Source organism: Lithobates pipiens, unplaced genomic scaffold (assembly GCF_037356315.1).
Source record: "Lithobates pipiens isolate NorthernLeopardFrog02 unplaced genomic scaffold, aLitPip1_a1.2 Scaffold_22, whole genome shotgun sequence".
Taxonomy (NCBI): Eukaryota; Metazoa; Chordata; class Amphibia; order Anura; family Ranidae; genus Lithobates; species Lithobates pipiens.
Window position 1 is genome coordinate 134,043,873 of NW_027507784.1, and position 25,375 is coordinate 134,069,247.

Here is a 25,375-nt window from a genome sequence, read left to right on the forward strand (position 1 = left end):
CTATGATATGTTGAAGCAAAGGTGCTCTCTGCTCCCAAACAAAGCGGATTACATTCCCATCATACAAAGAGGTATGCAATATACGGTATATATATATATATATATATATATATATATATATATATATATATTACACACACACACACACACATACATACATACACAGAGATATATATATATATATATATATATATATATATATATATATATATATATATATATATATATCTATGTGTGTGAATGAAATGCACCATTAACCCCAATGCTACCAGATTTAGAAAACAAAATCAAAATGAATCAAAGTTTAAATTAGAAATGTAATATCAAAACTTGGAAGAAGCATTTATCTATTAACCTCCAAGATAAGAAAATGAAATAAAATATGCCTATGAAAACCAGCAAAGATCTTATCTGTACAAACAGATGGGGTGTTGATGGTAACTCGGTAGGAACATATTGGTATTGTACCTATCTTGCAATCAGATATTAAAATCTTTAATTGAAGCGAAACAGCAAAGGCTGCGTAAGTTAGTATTACACTACATGAGTGAATGTACGCTGCTTTGTGCTTCTGGTGGAACGTGGCTCTGAAAGTCTGCAGAGGCACTTGTCTGATCCTGACAGAAAGCCTCATTAGGAGACAACACACTCCGAGCTTCAGCAACAGGTGTTGGAAAAAAAAAAAAAAAAGTATAAAAGGCAAAGAAAAATGCAGAGAACACACAGGAAATATGTTCAAATTACAAGTTACATTTTTTTTCCTCTTTTAAAGCCAGATTCTGAGACAAACCACAAGTTTCCGTTAATGGGGTCTACAAAGTCCAAGCCATGTGAAAGTCTTAGATCTTTTATAGTTAGTACAAATGTTGCTGTTAAACTTTGTATTTCACGTCAAATGTTATTTTTTCAAAACATCTAAGGCATTTGCTTCTTGCACAGTTTAAATACCTTTTTTGGTATGTGGTGTCGAGAACATTTCTAAGACAAAATAACTTTATTAGGCACATAAATCAGAAAAAAACATTATTGAGTCTAAAAACTGAAAACGCAACATAAATGATAAATTAAAGCCCAACTCCAGTCCCCGTCATTTTAACAGCTTTAGAGAGGAGAGTAATTGTTTAATGCTGTCATTTAATAATTCAACTTGTCTTTCTTCATATTGCTGAAATAGGTTGCTATTAGATGCTCTTGGTAGTACATATCCCTCTGCCAACATCAGCATTGCAGACAGGATAGACACTAGCACTGGTGTCAAGTCTCTGCCCCCTTTCACAAAATGCAGACTGCGTTAGCCAAGTGTTTTGTGAATAGCCAACCCAAGCGTAGACGTGGATGAAGACAACACCAGAATGTTGGAGACAATCCCTGACAGCCTCAGGAGTGGCTGTCACAGTGGCCATATGATTGGGAGCCAGTCCTTTTGGCTACTGATCATTAGTCCAGACCAAGAGTTTTCTTTGACAGCCTGGTCTCTGTGCTGGAAGCAAAGAAACACTGGCTGTCCAGTGATGCATAGGCACAGCATGAGGGTGTTAAGGCCCACCCTTTTGCTGCTCCACATATATGTTATGCAGGTGGCAACAGGTTAAAGCTGAACTCTGGGGAACTGAAAAAATATACCCTGGTAGTAGGGACCCCCCTGCACTGCAAGGATTAAATGCTTGTTTAGGCCTAAGATACCCGGAAAGATAACGTTTCAATTATCCCTGACACCTGCAGGGTCCTGTCAGGTGACTGGTCCCCTGAAGCCTCTTCTTTTTGGCAGTCTAGCTGGTGGCCACAGTTGTGAATGTTTGCGCTGCATTGTATGTGGCAAGACTGAAGGCCTGCCCACAACCGGAAGCATTCAAGTGAAGAGGTGAACTGGCTGGCAGTGGAGAGAAAGATAAGGTAAGGAAGTATTCTTTTTCTTGACAGCTGCTTCTCAGCAGCTAGTGCAGCTAAGGCAGTGCCACTGGTTTCATCTTATTAATGTAGTTTTACATGCTGCTCTTTTTTAGCAGTCATAGAGCTAACCTCAAAATAATGTATGTGTAGCAATTGAATTATGTGTCAAAATATTTGTAGTTCTAGTCAACCACTAATGTGATCTATATACCATTCCAGGCTGCAAAGCTAGGTTGATGACCACACCTTTTTACTGCAGTTCAGAAATATAGCACGGCCACCAACTCGTCCCCGCTTGCTGAATGGACAACACACAAGCACTAGCAAATGCACAAAGTGAACCCTCTGCTCCCCGTCCTGTAAACAAGAAAAGTAGATTAAAAGTACTGCACAATGCAGCAGAGCCTGGCTGGTTTAAACTTTGGACCTTCCCTTTTCCAGTCTATTCAACTGAAGACGCTGATATTTAGACCCCTTTCACACCAGGGCGTTTTTGCAGCGTTTTAGCGTTAAAAATAACGCTATTAAAACGCTCATAAAACGCTCTCCATGCATCTCAATGGACCCTTTCACACCAAGGCGTTGCGCTGGCTGAGCGTTGAGAAAAGTCCTGCAAGCAGCATCTTTGGAGCAGCTTTTGGGCGTTAAAAAAAGCGCTTCAAAAACGCTCCTCTCCATTGGAATGAATTGAAAGCGCTGTAAAAACGCCCTAAAAACGCCTATAATCCGCCCTGAGCTGTAGAAAAAGTCACATGATCTCAAAAAAAGTAAACATGCAAGTAGAAAGAGAGCATCTACAACAACAGGACTGAAATTGTGGAAAGGTCACAATGATTTCCAAGCCATCAAAGTGCCAAAGAAATCGTAGAAAAATGTAGATTTGAAGTAAAACAAGACACTGCATTTACTTTATATAAACTGCTTGTTTTTACATGATCTCACAAACAAAAGATAAACATGCAAACAAAAAGATAGCATCCACAGCAACAGGACTAGCTGTGGGGAGGTAACATGATCTCACTGAAGCGTAGGATGCTGGTAAATCAGGAAATCCTGTTTGTAGAGGTGGATAGGAGCTAAGAGAAGATGGAGGTTGAAAGAGACCAGGGATTTGGGACCAGTGGGAGTGGGATTAGGGTTGGAGATTAGGGTTCTGGGACCAGTGGGAGTGGGATTATGGTTCTAGATTTGGGTTTTGGGACCAGTGGGAGTGGGATTATGGTTCTAGATTTGGGTTTTGGGACCAGTGGGAGCGGGATTATGGTTCTAGATTTGGGATTTGGGACCAGTGGGAGTGGGATTATGGTTGGAGATTTGGGAGCAGTGGGAGCGGGATTAGGATATAGATACTTACGTTCCAATGCTCATTCGAGTATAGTTTCGGAATTTGTCTGGGTGCACTCTTAGGTGCTCATATAGCAACACAAATTGCCCGATAGAGCTGTGTGTTTGTAGGATGGGATGAACCCAATACCGACGTTGCTGCCTCTGTTGGTGGATATTTTCCCAATACAGTAGCACAAACATCAAGAACAGCTCCATGAACTCCATCTTCTTTCTGTATCCTCTGTCACCTCACAAGATCCCAGGAAGTAAACAGGAAGTGATGTAGGGAGGTGAGGTGGCTCTTTGACGCCCAACGCTTGTAAAACGCTTGTAAAACGCTGTAAAAACGCCCACAGCGTTGCAGTAATTTTAACGCTAGCGCCCCAAAAACGCTGTAAAAACGCTGTAAAAACGCTCTAATAACGCTGTAAAAATAGCAGCGTTTTACTGCTGACGCTATGGGCGGTGTGGTGTGAAAGTGCTCTTAATTAAAGACATTGTAAACCACCTGCCACTTGTGTGTTTCCCCTGCATAAACTATGCATTGATCATGTAGTTTCCATGTGTAAATTTATTACCCTCTATGCACAGCCTATAATAGAGTAACTCTTGACATTCTGGTGTCAGCAGTTTCTGTTTGTGGAGAAATATAAGGTAATCAGCATGGCTTTGCCCATGTTACTTCAAGACTTCTGTCTGTAGTGTGAGACCTGGCACTGCCTGTGAAGGAACCACATACCCCATAATCTCTGGGTCTCTCAGTCTAATGCTGGTGATAGACACACAGTAATTAGATGTGACACAGGCACAAACAGCAGGACATTACATTAGCATTCCCACATTTGTGATACAAAACAAAGTGGACAGCAGGGCATGCATTGGATGCCAACTATGGGTTTCACGTATCAGAGCCAGTAACAAGGCTTTGCTTACCCAGAACTACCAATTAGATGCTGACCTGAAGATTTCAATCTGATTGGTGGATATAAAGAAACAATCCTTGTTCTCTATCCTGAGATTTTTCTACACTTTATTGAGGCTATTCGTCTGTGGGCTGTAGTATTTGATGTCTGCTGTTTCAGTCTGTATTGGGCCCACTGGTAAAGAATTTGTTTAGGGCATCCATGCCAAAAAGCACATTTAGAATAAGGATACAACATTCTTAACACCTTGATTTCCAACTATATATATACACACACACACACAAATATAATTGAGAGACATAGCCTTGAATGCCATTACAAGAGGGTGCAACATCAACTCAAACCATCTATGCAAATAACATCACTGAGTTGTAGCTGAAAATGGGCTTGATGTATAAAATATTATATGACTTTTTTTTTAAGAGTTGCATACAATCACCAGCAATAAAAATGTCAGTTTTAAGTGGAGGTCTCTTTATATTGCCAGATTAGTCCAGTCTTATAATAATATGAAAAATATGATGGTAGCAAAGAAAAGATATTGCTTTATAAAAGCCTTGTGATAAAATACTTTTTATTCAAACTATAGATGATGTAAAGCAGCACTTTAAAATATGGTCAAGTGCATTATGTCTGTTATTGTTTTGAGATGTTCAGTGTAATAGAGCCTAATGAGAAATAGTAATGTACAGTGTGTTCTCAGAACAAACAAAGATATAAAATTAAACAGTCATGCAATCTACCCACTTTTCAACAATGTGTTTGTGTATTCCCAATGCACGCACTTAATTGCATAATTATTTAAAGCTGAAGCAGTGTGTGCTGCAGATCTGCCAGCACAATTATAGTGTAAAAATCTATCCACATCTCTAAGGATGGCTATGGGTGTACCGACCAGTAAATACCAAAACACTTTTGCAAAGTCTGTTTTGAAGAGTACTGAAAATAAGCAGTGTCTCCACTGCCACCTAGTGTCTGCATATAGGAACTGTCACTCCTCAACTCAACATAAACTAATATGTATATAAAACAAACACAAATCAAAGATAGTTTGACCTTAGTTTAGGGTGCATTTATATGTAAGAATAATAAATCAAAAGCAATGTGATGCATTACAATAAAAAAAAAAAAAAAGTTAATCTTCTACAGCAGAAAAGAGGCCCCAGTAGTTTAAAATGCTCTGTGCCATTTGTACAAATGATACTTATTGCAATTACCAAACCTGTGTGTAATGTTCTGATGTCTTAATGTTAACATTTCTTTGATTATTTCTAGAACACAGCAGACATTGAGCACTCTCCCCGAACATAGCTTGCCTCCTGATTCTATATGCTCTCGCTTTGCCTATCCCAAAAACACTGAGCTCAGCCTAGTGCAGAAATGTATGTCTGCATGGGCCTGTTTATGTAAAAGGCAAGCTTAAAGTGGAGTTCCAGGCTTATTAAAAGTCAGCAGCTACAAAAAGTGTAGTTGCTGACTTTTAATAAACAGACACTTACCTGTTCCATGGTCCAGCGATACAGCTGAACGGGGCGTCGCACCTCTACCCCTCCTCTCTGTCGGCGCCTCCATTGCCACTCTGGGCATGCACGGTGCATGCGCAAGTCACGCTGCGCTCCCCAAGTGGATAGGCGATCTCCTGGGACCTGTCGCATATCCCAGGAGATCGCCTAGAGGGAGGGGCCGCCTAAGGCAAAAGGAGGAGTCTCCTTGGTGATCCCTGGGCGGAAGGAGGAAGTGAGACAGGAAGTCCCCCTCCTAACGAAGTCCCCCAACCCCCCCAAAAAAAATGACATGCCAAATGTGGTATGTAAGGGGGTGAGGATTTTTGGGTGGAACTCCGCTTTAACCTTTTAAATTCAAACATTGTGTTTCACATCAATCAAAAGTGTCTCTAAAACCATTGACAAAAACAAACAGATATCCTTAAACAGTTGTCCTAAGACTTTCAAATACAGTTCAAACAGGATGTTGTTTTAAATTGAAAAAATAGTGAAGCATTATAACCATTTAACACTTTTCATGCATGTCTCTTGCTATAGAAGAGTAGTTAGTATGAAAATACTAATAAAGTACAATTAATATTTGAGTTATATGTAGATAGTGGTACACTGCTGCAACTGCTTATTGCTGAAATGTTGCTGTTACTCTGTTGGTATGGTCCATCTCATTTGACTTTATGCTTACCAAGGCAATAATGCCTTTGAATGGAACTGTTCATAGGAATGGCCACATAACCAGTAGTCCATTTGAAATATATACCAATAAAGAAGTAACTTCCCTACCTGCTGACTGCAAGTTCATGTGCTTTCAGAGTGTTGCTCAGGTTGTACCCATTTGTCTTCAGGAGATGGCTACTTTTCCCCTTCAGCTGAGCCAAACGAGGGTTCACTCTGGTATCAGGAGGGAATTCTGAGTCCTAAAAGTGAATATAAAACAAAACCTTTGTAAATACAGAAGGATAGGCATACATATTCTCCTTTAAATAAACAAAAATACCAAAACCACATTTAATGGACACTGAGGGCTACCAATGTTGGAATACATTGTTCATGTATTTTGTGCAACAACTACATCAACCAGTAGATGGCAGCTTTTATATGTTTGTAGCTGCATATATGGGTAAACGCTGTCCAATCTCTCAATAACAACATTTCTTGTCTGCAGTTAAGCAGCAAAACCCATGTGGACTGTGTACTGTGTACTGTCTGTCTGTTCTGTAGGGCTATATTATTATATTATATAATTTCTAACACAATGCCCAAACCATAATTAAAAATATAATATTTAGGTACTTCACTAAAAGAGACGTATGTGATTTTTTTTTCCATACTTACCTAGGTGGATGCAGCATCAGTCCAATGCTGCATCTGTCCCCTACCAGCTCTAAGGCAGAGAACCGAGCGATCAAACACTGCTGATGACTCGCCTCTCAGAGCCTGTGAGTCACTGGCTCTCTTTAAAGCCAAACAAGCTTTGGCTGTACTTCTCCTTTAACTTTTCAAGGACATTTTTCAACGGGCTTTTATTCGTCTCTGAAATACTTTTCTACCTATAAAGGTCAGAAGAAATGAGTAAAGAGCTTGAGTTGATGCAGATCAGGAGGAGGTCAAATGCACCTGTCAATCTGAATTGTCTCTGAAGCACCTCAAATGTATGTTAAATGCACCTGAAAACAAGGTGAATTTGCCCATCAACACTAGCAAAAACTTAAAGCAATGCTTTCATCACACTTAACTAGTGCAATTAGTTCTCTGCAAAAGAAGGCACAGTGTGAACCACAATGAGAGAATACAATACAGGCAACCACAAAAATGTCAACTTTCTAACAAAAAAAAAAAAGGTGAAAACTTTAAAGTATGTTTTAAGAGACAGGCTGTCGGTGAGAACACTGCGGGGGGGGGATGATCAAAAATGGAGCAGCTGTGCATGGCAACCAATCAGCTTCCATCCTTAGCTTGCTCAGTCAAGCTTTAAAATTGAAAGATGATTGGTTGTCACGTTCCTTTATTTTTTCTTTAGCAATGTACACTGCATGGCAGGGAGATGGCGGTAGCATTGGATGGAGCTATGAATGGATACTGAATCTGCCATTGGTGGAGGAGGGCACACATAAAAGTAAATCTGCCCTAATGTGCATTTTAGAGGGCTCATCTGTACACAGTGGAATTTAGTTCTGCAATAGGGGCTATTAAGGTCATAGTAAAGGCAGAATTTTATTTATTTATTTATTTAAATAACGAACATGTCATACTTACCTGCTCTGTGCAGTGGTTTTGCTCTTCTCAGGTCTACAAACTGTGCTCCTGGTCCCTCCATCTTGCCAAGTGCCCCCACAGCAAGCAGCTTGCCGAGTTTCGTAGGAGCATGAAAAGTTTAGAATATACTGCTGGGAGTTAACTGACATTTTGACTTTGGCCTTTGTGTCTGTAGTTTGGGAAAGGTCAGAGTACCTAATATATAGTACGTACTAAATTTGGGTCAGTGACCCAGAAAGCACTAAAGCCTTTAGGTCAACAAAACAGCCAGACAGCTAACATTTTCTAATGGAGAGTTCATCAACAGAAGCCTCTGTATTTTTTCTTTATACCTCATTGGCCTAACACCTGTGAGTAAGTAAGGGTTGATCCCTCACAATTACGGTCTTCTCAGAACACTTGGTAACCTCATCTTGTTCCAATGCTACATTGCTTTGCTGCTTCTATTTAGTAGAAGGTAACATGTGCTACCAAATGTGTGCATTGGGATTTTTACAACTGCTGTTAATGGACAAGCTGCAGTTTACAGAAGCTAATTAAAACAGATATCACAACAAAATGCTGCAGTTGTTTTAAGCTTCATTTGCATTCTTTCCCAATCTACCTTATTAACCTTCACTATTAACAGGTAAATGATTCCAGCAAACAGATCAGTTTGAACATTTTCCCATAAGCGAGTTGGATAATAAGGGTTGTCACTTTTTTTTTGGCCAGCTTTATTTGCAGGTTTTAAAGCCTCCGGAAAAACCTATTGCAGAGATAGCATTTTATTTGGTATATTACCTTGCATCCCTACTGATAAAATAACCTTGATGCATAATCTTTTCTTGGCATTAATCTGTGTAGCATCAAATTCTTAATGATATAATTGCTTGTTATTATCTTATTGCGCATTCATAATTCTTCACATATTGTCCCTGGGAGAGAGCCTAACTGGTGTGCATTATAATTGCTCTACTATATAGATCAAAAAAGACCCTGTGAGCGGTAATAAAGCTTTATTTAACATTCCCACTTGAATGTATTATTAAAAAAAATATGGAAGTCTAGGTTTTATGACATTGCAATCAAATAGCAAAACTAGTGTCATATTTACCAGACATTAATATACCAATTACTAATTTAATCAAGGTATAACCAGATAAAAAATTAACAGTACGCAAACTATTATTGTTCTCTGCAACTTAGGGGCTATTTAACTGCATTTGACTTCCACAACTGAGAAGTGTAGCTTTTGAAGAACGTTAAAAATCACTAATACAGTGCCTTGAAAAAGTATTTATACCCCTTGAAATTTTCCACATTGTGTCATGTTACAACCAAAAATGTAAATGTATATTTTTATTGGAATTTTATGTGTGCATTAGTATTCAGCCCCCCTGAGTCAATAATTTGTACCTTTTGCTGCAATTACAGCTGAAAGTCTTTTTGGGTATGTCTCTACCAGCTTTGCACATCTAGGAGAGTGATATTTTTGCCCATTCTTCTTTGCAAAATAGCTAAAGCTCTGTCAGATTGCATGGAGAGCATCTGCACAGCAATTTTCAAGTCTTGCCACAGATTATCAATTGAATTTAAGTCTGAATTTTGACTGGGTCATTCTAACACATGAATATGCTTTGATCTAAACTATTCTATTGTAGCTCTGGCTGTATGTTTAGGGCCGTTGTCATGCTGGAAGATGAACCTCCAACCCAGTTTCAAGTCTTTTGCAGACTAACAGGTTTTCTTCTACTCCCGTCAACTCTGACCAGCTTCCCTGCCCCTGCTGAAGAAAAGCATCTACATAATATGATGCTGCCACCACCAGGTTTCATGGTGGGGATGGTGTGTTCAGGGTGATGTGGAGTGTTAGCTTACCGCATAGCGATTTTTTTTAAAGTTCAATTTTGATCTCATCTGACCAAAGCACCTTCTTCCACATGTTTGCTGTGTCCCCCACATGGCTTCTTGCAAACTGCAAATGGGACTTCTTATGGCTTTCTTTCAACAATGACTTTCTTCTTGCCACTCTTCCATAAAGGCCAGATTTGTGGAGTGCACAGCTAATAGTTGTCCTGTGGACAGATTCTCCCACCTGAGCTGTGGATCTCTGCAGCTCCTACCATGGGCCTCTTGGTTGCTTCTCTGATTAATGCACTCTTTGCCCAGCCTATCAGTTTAGATGGACAGCCATGTCTTGGTAGGTTCGCAGTTGTGCCATACTATTTTCATTTTTGGATGATGGATTTTACAGTGCTCCGTGAGATATTAAAATCTTGATATTTTGTTTTTAGAACATAACCCTGCTTTAAACTTCTTCACAACTTTAATGCCGCATACGCACGATCAGAGTGTGTCGGAAAAATCTTGGATGATTTTTCCGACGGAATTCCACTAAAGCTTGGCTTGCATACACACTATTACACAAAAGTTCTCTGAACTTTCGACCATCAAGAATGCAGTTCAATGCTTCAGAGAATGCGGCGAATTGTTTTCGAGCATGCTTAGGAAATTTGCGCGTTGGAATTGCTACAGACAATCGGAATTTCAGATCGAAACTTTTTCGGTCGGAAAAATAGGGAACCTGCTCTCAATCGTTTGGTGCTGGAAATTCCACCAGCAAAAAGTCCCATGGAGCATACACACGGTCGGAATGTCCGAACAAAGGCTCTCATCGGTCTTTTGCTGGCGGGATTTACGATCGTGTGTACGGGGCTTAACTCTGGATCTGTTTGAGTAGAAGAGAGACGCCTCAGCACAGAGTGTGAAAAGATCCATTTCTGGATGGTGTACTCGCTGGGCTCAGTCTTAAGATAGATCTGGAACGCGGATAAGGAAGGAAAAAAACAATCACACTTGACAATGGCACTCGGATCTGGGTCCCAACGTTTTCAATCCTGCAAAGGCAAATAGCAATCATTTTTTGGGATCGCTGAACGAGATACATATTTATGTGAACGCTGCCTTTCACTGTGGTTAGCTGATCTATGAACACAAGTTGTAAGGAGGAGGATACTGAGGATTTGCATACAAGGCTTTGATTAAGCTTCCATCTGGTAAGCGCACGCACTCCTTGGTGACGGGCACTTGTGTGCATTTTTTTGAGTGGAATCACAGTGGTGTTCTGATAAGGATCGCAACTGAGGATTTCTTATGGACTTTTGATGAACTTTGTTCATTCCTTCCTCTCCAGTTGGGAAATCACAATATTCGTTATTCTTTTTTCATTTAATGTATAGTGAATGTGATATTTATTTATAACTTTCATATTTTTTTATATTCCATTAGGGTAGCTAATATGAACTGTTTTCTTTGTTGGCGCAGCTTTTAAGATTTTTTCTATTGCTTTTGGGTGTGTGTATCGCACTTATAGCTGCGGCCTTCATTTTAGAGTATTGTGCATCCTTTTTTTTTTTGTTTTACTCAAGCGCGGTTTATTTTCTTTATATTTTAACTCTGACCTGTCTGGGGTGTTCCTTGGCCCTCATGATTCTGTATGTTCACTAAGGTTTTCTAACAAACATCTGAGGGCTTCACAGAACAGCTGTATTTATACTGAGACTAAATTGTACAGGTGGACTCTATTTACTAATTAGGTGACTTCTGAAGGCAATTGGTTCCACTAGTTCTTAGTTTTGGGTATCAGAGTAAAGGGGACTGAATACAAATGCACACCACACTTTGAAAACCATTTATCATTTTCCTTCAACTTCACAATTATGTGCCACTTTATGTTGGCCTTTCAATAAAATCCCAATAAAACACATTTAGGTTCTTGGTTGTAACATGACAAAATGTGGAAAATTCCAAGGGGTAAGAATATTTTTTCAAGGCACTGTAGCCACCACCAGCCACCTCCCGTACTTACCCGCTCCTGTGGTGGGGCTGTGGTGTCCTCTCCTGGAGTGCGGGTAGCAGCCTCGGCGAATCCGCCTCTGGCTTTAATCAGGTACGTCAAAAAAACAGCCCACCGCATTGGAATCCATGGTCCGGCACCACTGATAAGTAGATCACGGGGCCAGACACATGGACAGGGGCGGTGGCACCCGGGCTGCCACTGGCCAACACATTGATTACCAGTTGAAAGTTACAGATCGGTTTTGTGTATTTGTTTCCTTCCAGCTGTCCATGCTTTGAGGTTTTATATTAAAGGGCAGGATGCAGATCTCCTATGTTTTTCTAGAAGGTGATTGCCTTAAGCCACCCATCTACAAGCAGCATAATATTGCCTGCCCCAAAAATTATCTTATCAGCAAGTTCGAATATTGCCTTCTAGCTCATGATATAAGATAAGAAACTCTAAAGCTACATAACCTCCAAGCAGCACTCACAACATAAAATACAAAAAAATTTAGCTCAGCCTCTCAACCAGGGTTTCGTGGAACCCCAGCAATCCTCCAGACTTTGTTAGGGGACTGTGGCAGTGGCAGATTGACCATGTGCCCGATAAAGAGTGCATCATTTTGGCACCAAGGCCACTTTGCAGAGCCAGAAGCACAGGACCAAGTGAAACTTGGGACCAGTGATCATGGTAACTATCTGTAAGGGGAAAGTTCTTTTCACTAACCACTATTGCTCCTAAAAATATGGGGGCCCTTCACTGGCCTCCACTGTAATGGGAATTTTCAATGACCATAACTATGAGCATGCACCACGAGCTGTATATATAACCTTATGCAGCAGGGGTTCCATGAGACCAGAAAACTATTTCAAATGTTCCTTTATGGTAAAAAAAAAAAAGTTTACAAAAAGGCTGATCTTAGCTGCAGACAGAACATGTGGTGTTCTGCCCGTCACCTCTGCTCTGCCCTTTTCTCTTTTCATTAACCAAATACGTTAAAGAGTTAGTAAACCCAGGACCCTACATTCACTATATCTGGTCTCCCACAGTACACAGAACATGAAAATGTAATTTTAGTAAATATAAACTGTTAAATACCTTTTCTCATCATCAGTATATAGCAGTCTTGTGACTTCTAACAGTGTCTGGTTAAAGCTTGTAGGACCCCTGACCCTCTGTCTGGACAGTGCCGATTGTCCCTGTGCTGATCACAGACACCCCCTCCCCCAAGAAAAAAAACACAAACTCTCTAGCAATACACACTATACTGAGCATGTGCAGAGTGACTCCAAAGACTCTGTGTTATCAGGAGATGGTTTGGGGACAGTGAAAGAGGAGGATCAGAGGAGATAGGATCAAACAGGTTTTTTACACAATGTAGGGGATTAACCCTTTAGGTTCCACAGTGAGTATAATAAGCACGCTTTACTGCATATACAGACTGGTTTTACTGTTGCGGGTTTAGTAACACTTTAATTGCACTGTCACCACATAGATTAGAAACTTAAGGAATTTTAAAATTTACAACCAATTAGCATAATCTACATGAAAGCATTTGTATATTTTTATTTACTAAAGTGAGTTCATTTTTATATTTGCCTGGAGACAAATAGATGTGTCCTATTGTTCACAAGTAAAAAGTAAACTTGGAAGAATATATGATATGAAGCATTGTTTTTGAGCTTCCACATAGATTGCTTTGTATGTGTTCGTGACATTCAGTTCCTCTTTGGGACCTCAGTAGAAACATATTCCATCAATGAAGACTGAGAATTTCATTTGCAGGAATGAACCTTAAGCTCTTAAGAATAAAACATTCAAGCAGCATTCTACAAATAGCTCTATGTGTTAAACTATAACTTGCGCAATGGGATATCAAACATAATGTAATTATAAAAAAAAGTAATTTATGTACTGTATAAAGGGTCTTGTGGATTCCCCACTGTATCAAAGCAGAAAATGAGAAAGTTAAATGCACTCCTTGTGACTTTCATCCTCATATATCAACGTGCTTCAAAATGTTACAACTACAGAACAGTTTCATTGTGTTATTATTGCCGTTTTTCAGGAAAAAAAACAAAAACAGTTTTTAAAACAGAAAACTTCTATTTTGTTTCCTTGAAAAACATTTTCCTCTACTCTGAACATTTTAATTATAATATATAGGTTTATGCAAATGAGGGCTGAGTGAGAGAAAAACGCTTGATTCCCCCACCAATGCTACACAACATGGATGTCTGAATGTTCCACTGCTAGCTATAATATTCTGATAGTCACTCTTAGCTGTCAAAATACCCAAACCATGGTTGCAGCTGAATGGCTGTAGTCACTGTTATTAAGATGACTTTTTTCCAACCTACTCCTTTGATTAGTCAACTGAAGTTGTCAAACTGGGTGGTGTCACAGGACCACCATCAGCTTGAATTTTGGTAGATTCATGGGAATCGAACAAAATTCGAGCCATATTTAGCCAACTTGTAAGTTTTTGCTTTTGTGCATTTAAAAAAGGGGTTGCAAAAGTTAGCTTTTTTCTAATAAAAATAACAAACATGTTATACTTGCCTACTCTGTGCAAGGGTTTTGCATATAGTAGCCCCTTTCCCCCCTCTTCTGGCGTGCCTTGCCGACACTCCTGGCTTCTCCCAGTCATCGGGTGCTCCCACAGTAAGCCGCTTTCCATAGGTGCACATGTGCGGACACGCTCCCGAGTCCTGATGCTGCGTTCATTGACAGACAGCATGACTCGGCCCCTGTCCCCGACAGCCAATAGCTCCTGCCTTCAATTTGTCCAATGAGGAGAGAGACAGTGGCTGGAGCTGCTGGGCTCATGTTGATTGCTGGATCGGATCGGGCTCGGGTAAGAAAAAGGTCTGGGGGCAGCTGTGGCAAAGAATGATTTTCACCTTACTGCATAGAATGCAGTAAGGTGAAAAACCTTGAGACTTTACAACCAATTTAAGGCCCAACTCAAAACTTTAAACACAATTAAACCGATTTGACCTTTATAATAGCTACCTGCAAGATTTCCCACACAAGTGGACTCTATACAGTGTCTCCCGGCAGTGAACCGAGGTGAGGAAACTTCATGTTCAACTCCAACTATTACAGATCTGCTAAATCAACTCTCATAGAGATACCTTCGAATTTTTTCAGTTTTAAAAACGACATAATCCACATAGCTAGGTAAATTAATTGTGGCTGTCTTGGAGAATACCTTTTGTGAGCATAAGAACTGTCTTCTGTACTGCATGGATTTATTTAAAGACAAACTTTTTTATTGCTGCCTGTGTCCCTGGTTGGAGATATATACCCTATTTGTAGAGGTGTCAACTGTCACTGGTTCTAAAAGTGAGGCAAAACAGGAACAGACAGGACATTTTCGAATAGGGAAACTTGATCTGGTTACACTGGTCTACAATGAAACTTCCTTCACTTTGGAGAGATTTCCGCTCATTTCCTGTTGGATTTACAGAACAGGAAGTTAAGGTAATGTGATAACCACAATTTGACATGAATGAAAAGAAAAAAAAAATCACTGGGCTTAAAACATCCCCTACACCCTACAAAATAGACAATAAAGTTTTAGATAAACTTTAACTTCAGAGATAAATATGTAGCTTCCCTGTAATTAAACAAACATGTTCAAAGGCAATAACATTTCCTCCGGCATAATTCAATATTTACTTCATGCATTATTTAGTGTTTTCATTTATAGAGATATGCCATCAGAAAAGGCTTTAAAATAAATAAAAATTTAAATATACTGTCACAAAAGAAAAAAAGGGCGCTGCTATTGCTGACCCTTTCTGAAATGCTAGTGACTAACCTGTCATGATGATCACTAGGTATCAATAGTTCAGAGTCACTAAGCCTAAACAAGTCTGCAGATCAGAAAAATCTAAGAAAAGTGGCAAGTCCTTATTTTATTTGTATAACGTCAGTGATTCAAAATACTGAAGCAGGGGGGTAGCAGGAAAATACAGCTAGGGGTGCATCAACGTATCACCCATGGGAGTTTTCCTTTGTTATTGCTTAGAATGTCCCACATGTCTATGCTATCTATAACGCCCCTTTCAAACCGGGGCAGTGCGGGAGCCAGCGGTAAAACTGTGCTATTTTTAGCAACACTTTACCGTCATTTTAGCGGTGGTATTCGGCCTCTAGTGGGACATTTTTACCCCCCTGCTAGTGGCCAAGAAAGGGTTAAAGCCACGGCAAAGCATTGCTGCAGCGGCAATTTGCCGGCGTGTGTAGCCGTGCTGCCCATTCATTTCAATGGGCAGGAGCGGTGAAGGAGTGGTATACACACCGCTCCTTCACCGCTCCAAAGATGCTGCTACCAGGACTTTTTTTTACCATCCTGCCAGTGCACCACTCCAGTGTGAAAGCTCTCGGGCTTTCAGATTGGAGTGTGAGGAGCGGCTCTTTCAGGGCACTTTGAAGGCGCCATTTTTAGTGCTGTAGTGCCTGCAAAGCACCCCAGTGTGAAAGGGGTCTAAAGGGTTTATACCACAGACTTAACTTACAAACTACTATGATCATGTCATAGGGTGGCATGGATGACACAAATGGTAAATGCAGCTGGGAAGCTACATTTTTCCTGCACTCAGACAGTACTGGAAGATGTGGGAAAGACTTAACAAGGGTTTTACATCATTTGCCTAAGCTCCTACAGAATAAAGAAGCATGCTGCCAATCTAAAGAGCAGCGAGTAGAGCTGGGCATGGCGGTTCGCTGCAGCGTTACTGGCATCCAGCATATAAGCAGCTACAGCAGCAGCAGGGATAACATTACAGCAATTTCACTGGAGGAAGAGCGTTATTATCTTATCAAAGACAGAGCCTATCCAATAGTTTTACTTGTAGGATCTACTGATATTTACATAATGTTTCTGGTGTACTTAGAAAAGTAGCCTGGTTATACTGGTATAGGTAGCCTATATCAATGTTTCTCAACTTCAGTGCTCAAATACTCTCAACAGGTCACGTTTTCAGGATTTCCCTCTGTGGTAATTACTAAGGCACTGAAACTGATGAAATCACCTGTGCAAAATAACGGGAAGCCTGAAAACATGACCTGTTGTGGGTACTTGAGGACTGGAGTTGAGAAACATTGGCCTACATCACAAAAGTGTTGTCATAGTTTGACCACAGTTCTACTTAAATTTGTCTGTTGTCTGTAGCACACAATCCCGGCAGGCTGGACAATGATATATAGGAGTTAGTGCACTTCAGCTAAGAGGACACTTTTTCTAAATTTTATCTACAGTTCTCCAATGCTAAAAAAACAAACAAAAAAAAAGGTATGGAGAACAAGGAGGGTGGCCTCACATAATGATATAAATTAAATAGTAACAGATACAAAATGTACCATCATCCAGATCTAAATAGAATAGAGATTTGGGAGTCTGGTCCCCAACCAAGACCCACCAAAGAAAAAGGGCATTTGGACTATCTCGGTACAAATCAGGGTACTTTTGTATAAGAAGAAATATATAAACAAACATAAAAATTTAAATAATTTATTAATACAAAAAAAAAAAACACAATTTCTAAAATTACAGAGGATGTAGTATTTCGCCTAGTTTCGCAGTTTTACCGATTCATCAGGAAATACATCTGAAAAAAAAAATATATATATATTATATATATATATATATATATATATATATATAAAAAGAACATTCATAGTGAAAGGGCATAGATAATACAATATATGTGTTTTGGGGAAACAGGGAGATATACATAATATGAAGGCAGCTGCTCACCCATACATCAATGCCAGAAGGGCATAGAGGCTACTCGGCCAAGCCTCCCGCGGTGACTGGGGGAAGCAATAATGTACGGCCAGAAGATTAGCGTCTAAATGTATATCTCCTTGTTTGCCCAAACCACATATATTGTATTATCTATGCCCTTTCACTATGAATGTTCTTTTTTTTATATATATATTTTTCAGATGTATTTCCTGTATTCCCTGATGAAGCAGTCAAACCGCGAAACTAGTTGAAATACTACATCCTCTGTAATTTTAGAAATTGTTTTTCTTGCATTAATAAATTTAAATTTTTATGTTTGCTTATATATTTCTTCTTATACAAAAGTACCCTGATTTGTACAGAGATAGTACAAATGCTCTTTTTCTTTGGTGGGTCTTGGTTGGGGACCAGACTCCCAAATCTCTATTCTAAAAAAAAGGTATGACCTTTAGGCTGGGTTCACGCTTCTGCGAATTGAATGCAGCTTTCCCCACATCCAATTCACATGACAGGAGATTGTTACTGGCTCTCAATGGAGCCGGATCACACATCTCCGAGGTGGCTGCGGTGCGCATTGCACAGGGGTCCTGTTCGTCTTTGGCTCCAATTCAGGTCTGAATTCAGGCAAAGATTCTGGCTAGATTTGTCCCTGAAATATAGAAAAGGGACACCCTGGACCCCTACTGTGAGCCGCATCCATATTTGGTGTGAACCCAGCCCTAAAGTGGTTGTAGAGGCAGAAGGTTTTCATGCATTGCATATCAATGCATTAAGATACAAAGCCTTCTGTGTCCAACGGCCCCCCTAATACTTACCTGAGCCCCATCTCTATCCAGTGATGTGCACGGGTGCCTCGGCCGCCTGGGACTCTGGCGCCAGTGGCTCCCACTGCTGTCAAAGTCAGATAGCCAATAAGGAGAGAGGCGGTGGGGCTAAACCACGGCTCCATGTCTGATTGGACACACAGAGCTGCAGCTTGGCTTGGGTGCCCCCATACTGTAGTAAGCTGCTTGCTGTGGGGGGACTCGACAGGCGTGAGGGACCAGAAATGCAGACAAGGGACCCGAGAAGAGGAGAATCCAGGCTGCTCTGTGCAAAACCATTTCACAGAGCAGGTAAGTTTGACATGTTTGTTATTTTTAAAGAAAAAAAACAAAAAATAAACAAAAAAAAACGGGGCTTTGGTATCACTTTAATGTATTTCTGAGTGCTTTTACATGGTTGGGCAACTGCATAACTGGAGGGGATAGAAAAAGACAGACAATAATCACTCCACAGGGTGTAGATTCAATTACGGAGCTTAAAGTTGTAGTTAAATTTAATTTTAATTTTTTTTATTTCCAATTTCAACTGTCAATCTATGCATTGACTGGATTGTCAATATATCCATTGACCTCCAGCTCTTGTTTGTCAATTTAGCTGTTAACCTATCCACCTATCTTTATTTTTGTTAATCTAGCTGTCAGTTTATCAGGCTGCGTATTTGCCCACAGGAGATACATTGGTAAATACATGACACATATCTTAAAAGTATGACGGAACAATTCTTTTAGTACTTTATATAGGAGCATTGGTGTATTGAAAGCTGTGAAGCTAACGGAGATAACAGTTATGTATGTATCTAACCATCTATTCATCTATGTAGGTTTTATGATGTAAAATTTTATTTATGTCCCACACTGAGCTAGATACAGAACATACAATATAAATAAAACAGTGTATTCATTTGCCAATATAAAATCAAGTTTATATTAAAAATGTTTTTTCAACAGGCAAAATCCCTTGATTTATTTCCAAAATCTTTAAAAAACATGCTGACTTGTAACCTAATTTTGTCAATTAGATAAAGAAGAAAAACGTTGTCCCTTGCACTGTCTTGGCCCTGGTGACTTAGCCAGTTTTTATCATTTCACAAGTACCAATTAAACACAAAATTACAGCAGACTTCAAAATATACATTATTAAACCTCCCTCCCCTTCGTAGGCCTCATGTACAATGCTTGCTGGTAAACAAACGTTTAGCAGTAGGGCATTTTTTTCAACTGCTACTGAACTCTCCTCTGTTATCTTATCAGTACATACACACAGGGCCGTTTATAGTCGTTTCTAGGCAGTTGAGTTGATAGGCTTTTTTTTTTGGAACCCCCAAAAATGCATTCAGAAGCTATGTTTAGAGGCATTTCTAGCACAAAATGTGAGTCAACGTGTTTAGGTGCATTTTGGTCTCAAAACGTTTTTAAAAAAGGAAACATTTTATTTATTACTTTTGAGCCTGGAAAATGCTAAAAACACACCAAAAACTTAATTATCACTGCCTGCAAGCTTGATATACCATGTGGTATTCCCTTCATCAGCCAATTACGCTGTACAATACACGACTTGCATTACTTTTGAAGTTGAGAGTCACCAACAGATGTTCCTCTGGTGGCATGCTTTTCCTCATGTTGGTCTCCATGCGAACTAGACGGGGTCTAACCTTTTCCAAGAAAACGTCAAAGGTGGCAATTGACATGCGTGTAAAATTAAAAAAAGTATCCTGTGGACATGCGTGGAGCCATCAATGGATGTGGCCAGTAGCGGCAAACTCTGGTTCTCTCATGCTATTTTCTACATCTTTGGAGCCTCAGCAAAAGCAACGTCAGGAAGGAGCATTTCCTCACACAAGCTCATCATGGGATCCATATTAACAAACCAAACAAAAGATAACAGCTAGCTACAAGGACACTGCTTTCACAGCTGCTACTCACGCTGTTCTCTCACAGAATGGCTGAAATAGTTAATACTTGTTTTTATTATTTTCTAATCATTTGCGAGGGTCTCCTGAGGTTATCTTTAGTAAATGCTTCTGAACGCGAACGCAAACACGGCTAAACGCGGCTTGTAAACGCTGCTAAACACATGTTTTTAAACGTGGATTACTAGCTGTGATGTGTCAGCGTTCAGGAGAGGTTGAGAAACGTCCCATGCCAGATTGGACACAGGCTGAATGTTTTTTCATTCAACCAGTGTTCAAAATTACACAATCAAGATGCATGGATCTCCCCGCCTGTGTTCTTGTATTGCAACTGCGGGAACTCTCTCTTTTATCAGAATACACTGATCAGTGCTGCAGTAGCTGATCGAATGCTGGTTTCCAGCATTAGTCTGATGAAAGTGGGTCTAATGATCTGTTTCTTTTGAACAGGGAATTTTGATATGTACCTAGCTTTAGGCTGGATTCAAACCCATGCATTTTTTTTTTTAATTGAAAAACAAACTTTATTGAAAAAAAAAAAAAAAATTATAAAAAAGGGGGAAGGAAACAGAGAAGATAACATACATAGTAAGCATACATAAAGGTACATCAAGTAATGAGGGCCAACCTGGCCAAGGCAGTGTTGCATACATGAGTTCTTTGGGTTAGCTGCGCTGCATAGGGTTTAGACACCCGTCATGGGTAGAGTCATTATAAGACCAATCCGTGTCAACCAGGGAAGGGGCAGCAGGCATAAAAAGAAAGGAAAAAAAAGGGGGGGAGAGGGAAGGGGACACAATACAAGTAGGCCCAGGAGGTGGAGGAAGCACAGAAAGGGAAAAAACGGAGGGGGGGAGGGGGGCAAGGGATCAATATAACAGCATATCAAGTGCATGTCTCCCCATCCCCCAACCATCTGCCCCATATCTGCTCGTATTTAAGTGGACATCCTCTATGCGTATATATCAATTTCTTATAAGGGAGGGTATCGTTAACCTCTTTCTTCCAGCATTGGACCGTGGGGGGGAGGGCCTGCATCCAGCCGCGAGCAATCACTTTTCTCGCCAGGAACAGAGTTTCATGTAAAAAGGTACGAAGGGACTTGTCAGCATCTAACTCTGGCAAAAGACCAAGTAAGCACAGCTTTGGGTCGAGGCTAACAGGAGAGCCCATCTGGTCATGGAGAAAGCGAATCACCTGTATCCAGTATGTTTGGATAACCGGACAGGACCATATGAGGTGATAGAAGGAGCCTGGAGTGTGGTCACATAAGCGGCAGCCCGGATTATACGTGGGTCTGAACCGTGCTACCTTCTGGGGGGTCAGGTATGTCCTATGTACAATGTACAGCTGTGTGAGGCGGTCCGAAAGCCTGGGGGATACTCTCTTCACATCCCCCAATACATCATCCCATTCCTCATCCTCAATTGTTCCAACATCCACCTCCCATCTGGCCTTGGCGGCATAAGCCAATGCCCCGGAGCCTGGGAGACGGATGGTGGAGTAGAGTGTGAAAATCAACTTGGTCGGCTCAGCACCTGTGATTATGTCTACTATAGGAGGGACTGTCAGAGGGGGGTTGGAGTCGGCAAATTGAGTCTGTAGCGCATGTCGGAGCTGTAAATATCTGAAGAAGAGATGGTTAGGGAGTGTGAATTCTTCCTTTAGCATTTGAAAGGATTTAAGCCCAGTGCTAGTCATAACTTGGTGCATGTACAAGATCCCATACCGCATCCAAGCTGCGGGGTCCGGAACGGACAGCAGTTCGGGCAAGTGAGTGTTGAACCAGAGAGGAGTATAAGAATGAATCTGTGGGGTCCCAAGTTTGTTAAGGGCCGTCCGCCATATCCTCCTGTGGTGCGTCAACATGTCTATGTTTTGATAGGGGGAACGTCTTGACAGTGGGGCCCTAAGAACTGATTGAAGTGGGGTGTGGGCAGGGTCGTCAGGGCATTTACAAAGTAATGTCTGGTATCTTGGTAGCTCGCTCTTGTCAAAGTGATAAAAATGGGACAATTGGGAGGCAAGATAATAATCCTGGAAATCTGGAAGGGCAGCCCCTCCCATTGTCACTGGGTTCTTCAGAAGTCTCCAAGACAATTTGTGTCTGCTGTGGCCCCATATAAATGAATTGAGAATTGATTCAATCGTCTTGAAAAAATGTTGTGGTATATACAGAGGTGCATGCCACACCAAATAAAGTATCTTGGGCAGAAGTATCATCTTGACAAGATTGATGCGTCCCATAACACCCAGAGGTAGTCTGGACCAGGTTTGTGTCTTGTTCTTGATCAGGGTGTAAAGGGGTTCAATGTTTAGGGGTACATAGTCTGTCAGCGATCTAGTGACCTGCACTCCCAAATACTTAATCACGAAAACCCTAGGGAGATCTAGAGGAGGGGACGTGGGTACAAGGGGGAAATGATCAAGCGGAAGGATCTGGGATTTGGACCAGTTAATGCTCAGACCCGAATGACTACCAATACAGTCTATAGTGTGGAGGGCTGCAAGAAGGGAGGGACCCGAGTCGGCTAAGTATAGGAGTGTATCGTCAGCATACATCCCAATCTTTTCCTCCAGGTTTCCTATCCTAAGGCCACAAATTTTGGCGTCTGCGCGAACCATAATAGCCAGTGGCTCCACAGCCAACGCATACAACATGGGGGAAAGGGGGCAGCCTTGTCGAGTCCCTCTCTCCAGCGGGAACTGATCAGAGAGACAGCCGTTCACAAACACCTTGGCCCTCGGGGATTGATACAGGAGTTGGACCCATCAGATAAAGTTGGGGCCAAGCCCAAATCCCGAGAGGCATTCCCACAGGTAGTTCCAAACCCATGCATTTTTAGTGCTTTTTGCGTTTTGCAGATTTGCACTACAGGTGCAATATGAATATACAAAACCCCCATAAAAGGTACAACTGCGTAACATTAATAGGTAACCCACACATCTACTGTAAACTGTGTGTGCTTCCACAAAGAGAAATAAACACAAGAACAGGTGATTAAAACTAAAGCCGGATACACACTACAGTTTTACAGTTTTTTTTTTTTTTTTTTTTTACACACTACCAACATTCTGCCCATGTTTACGGGGGCTTAATCCAAACTCCATTACTCAGCAGTGAATTTTAGACATTGAGTGGTCAGGGACTATTGACAAGGATGGTAATGTCTTATGCCCTGTACACACGGCCAGAAATTCTGACAGAAAAAGTCTGAATGGATTATTTTGTCGGAAAATCCGATCGTGTGTGGGCGCTAAAAAAATTTGAGAGCAGGATCTAAAATTTTCTAACAAAAAAAATCCGGTCTGACTTTTTCGGATCATTTGTAGAGAATTCCGATGGACAAAGTGCCACGCGTGCACAGATCAAATTACGAGACCAAAACTATTGGCTACTAGCCTCTACATAGTTCCGTTGTACGCAACGAACGTGACCTCGTTCTGAACAATCGGATTTTCCGTCAACTTTGTCCGACCGTGTGTATGCAACACAAGTTTCTGACAAAACCCGTCGGAAAAAATCAGACGGATTTTGTGATCGGAATGTTCGACCGTGTGTACGAGGTATTATAGTCACTGGGAAAAGTGACCCACAGATGGCGACTATAGGCAAGCTCTGGGGATTATTGGTGGTGGAGACACTAGAGCAAACAACTCCCCTATCTTCCTTTGGAAACACAAGCCCAAAACTTAAGCTAGCCACAAATGGTTGGATTTCCCTCATTCAGCCATGGACTTAACCAAAGTCAATAGATTACTCCATCCACAACAAACAAAGTGGATGGAGGAATCTGCACTGCCAGCTATTGAATTTAAACATTGTCATTGTTTGGCCAACACCTGGCATCTTTAATGAGTTTTATAGAGCTGGGTGTTGCCAACAGGGCCACTCACAGTTATAATTTAGGTCAGCTGAAATTAAAGCAGTGTATGCTCTTATTTAGCTGCACAAAACCATACAAAAAAAAAAAACACACCAGTGAGAACATGCATTGCATTCTTATCTTTGTTTATCAACTCTGCACCCTTACACTTGACAAACCACCTGTATGTGAGAACTTAGCATAGCTTGAGAACTGACTATGGTGTGTTCTCCTGCTTAGCGTGGTAAGTTTTTAACAGGAAAGCAGGGGGGAATGGTAGAATCATCAGGGATTTCACACAAAGGAAGCAATACAAGGAGAACAGCAATTTTTTTTCATACAAGTACATGGTATAGCAGGCACATATCGGCAATATTAAAAGTGTTGGGTTTACATATTAACTACTATTTAGTGAAGGCAGCACATGGAGGAATATTATACATGGACTGCAGGAGGGAAAGAGGCTAAAATAACCCTATAAGTGCTGCTGTCACTGAATGAAAGTTGTAAGGTAATTTAGCTTGCACCTTTCCTCCACTTCTGTTCTGTCATAGCTGTAGAGATCTGCCTTAAATACTGTGCCCCTCTTCACTTAAACTGATCTCTAATCATCCTCCAATATTTGGCAGCTGAGAGCTGCGGGACATATAACTGTAGGGAGAAATGGTACCAGCAGAGGGGGCAAAACTGGGCCAGGATAAGAGAGACTTTACTATACTTTCCCTCAAGCTTCAGCGGTGGGACATTCAGGTGACTGGTCACCCTGGGAGAAGAGAATGGCCCTTTAAAACAGGAAGTTAGCTTCTTATATAATTGTTAAATAATGTATTTAAAAGTGGTTGTTAACCCACTTCTATAAAAAGCTACTATCCCCTCTGTAATATAACAATAAGTGCTCCATGTACCTGTGTTTTATAAACAAACTATGCTTGGCTGTACCTATAACACAGCAGCTCTCAGCAATCACACGACTCCTTGGCTCTCTCCTTTGCCCGGCTGACAGCTCCAGTGGGTGGGGCCAAGCACCAACTCTGACAGCCGGGGAAGAGGGGAAGAGAGGAGAGAGCCAACCAGTCACAATTTCTGGGAGCCACTGTGTTATCAGTCCAGATCACCATATATTTTATATAACACAGGCACAGGGGCACTTATTGTTATATTACAGAGGGGATGGGAGCATTTTATATTAATTATGAGAGCAGCATTATGACACAAGCAGACAGGCAGGGAGGGGGCAGAGGACTGAGGAGAGGACAGAGAAGGACAGAGCAGGGATGCGGATGACAGAGGCATGTTA

The 25,375-nt window shown here is 40.9% G+C and overlaps 1 protein-coding gene across 1 annotated transcript in view; it reads right to left on the bottom strand.

Moving 5' to 3' along the window:
- The window catches only part of SPAG16 (sperm associated antigen 16), a 1,450,443-nt gene that overhangs the window by 1,154,455 nt on the left and 270,613 nt on the right, over window positions 1–25,375 (bottom strand). Inside the window, exon 10 of the mRNA XM_077448331.1 lies at window positions 6,425–6,558. Within this exon, the coding sequence (XP_077304457.1) occupies window positions 6,425–6,558 (134 nt within the window). The remainder of the gene's footprint in view (window positions 1–6,424; window positions 6,559–25,375) is intronic.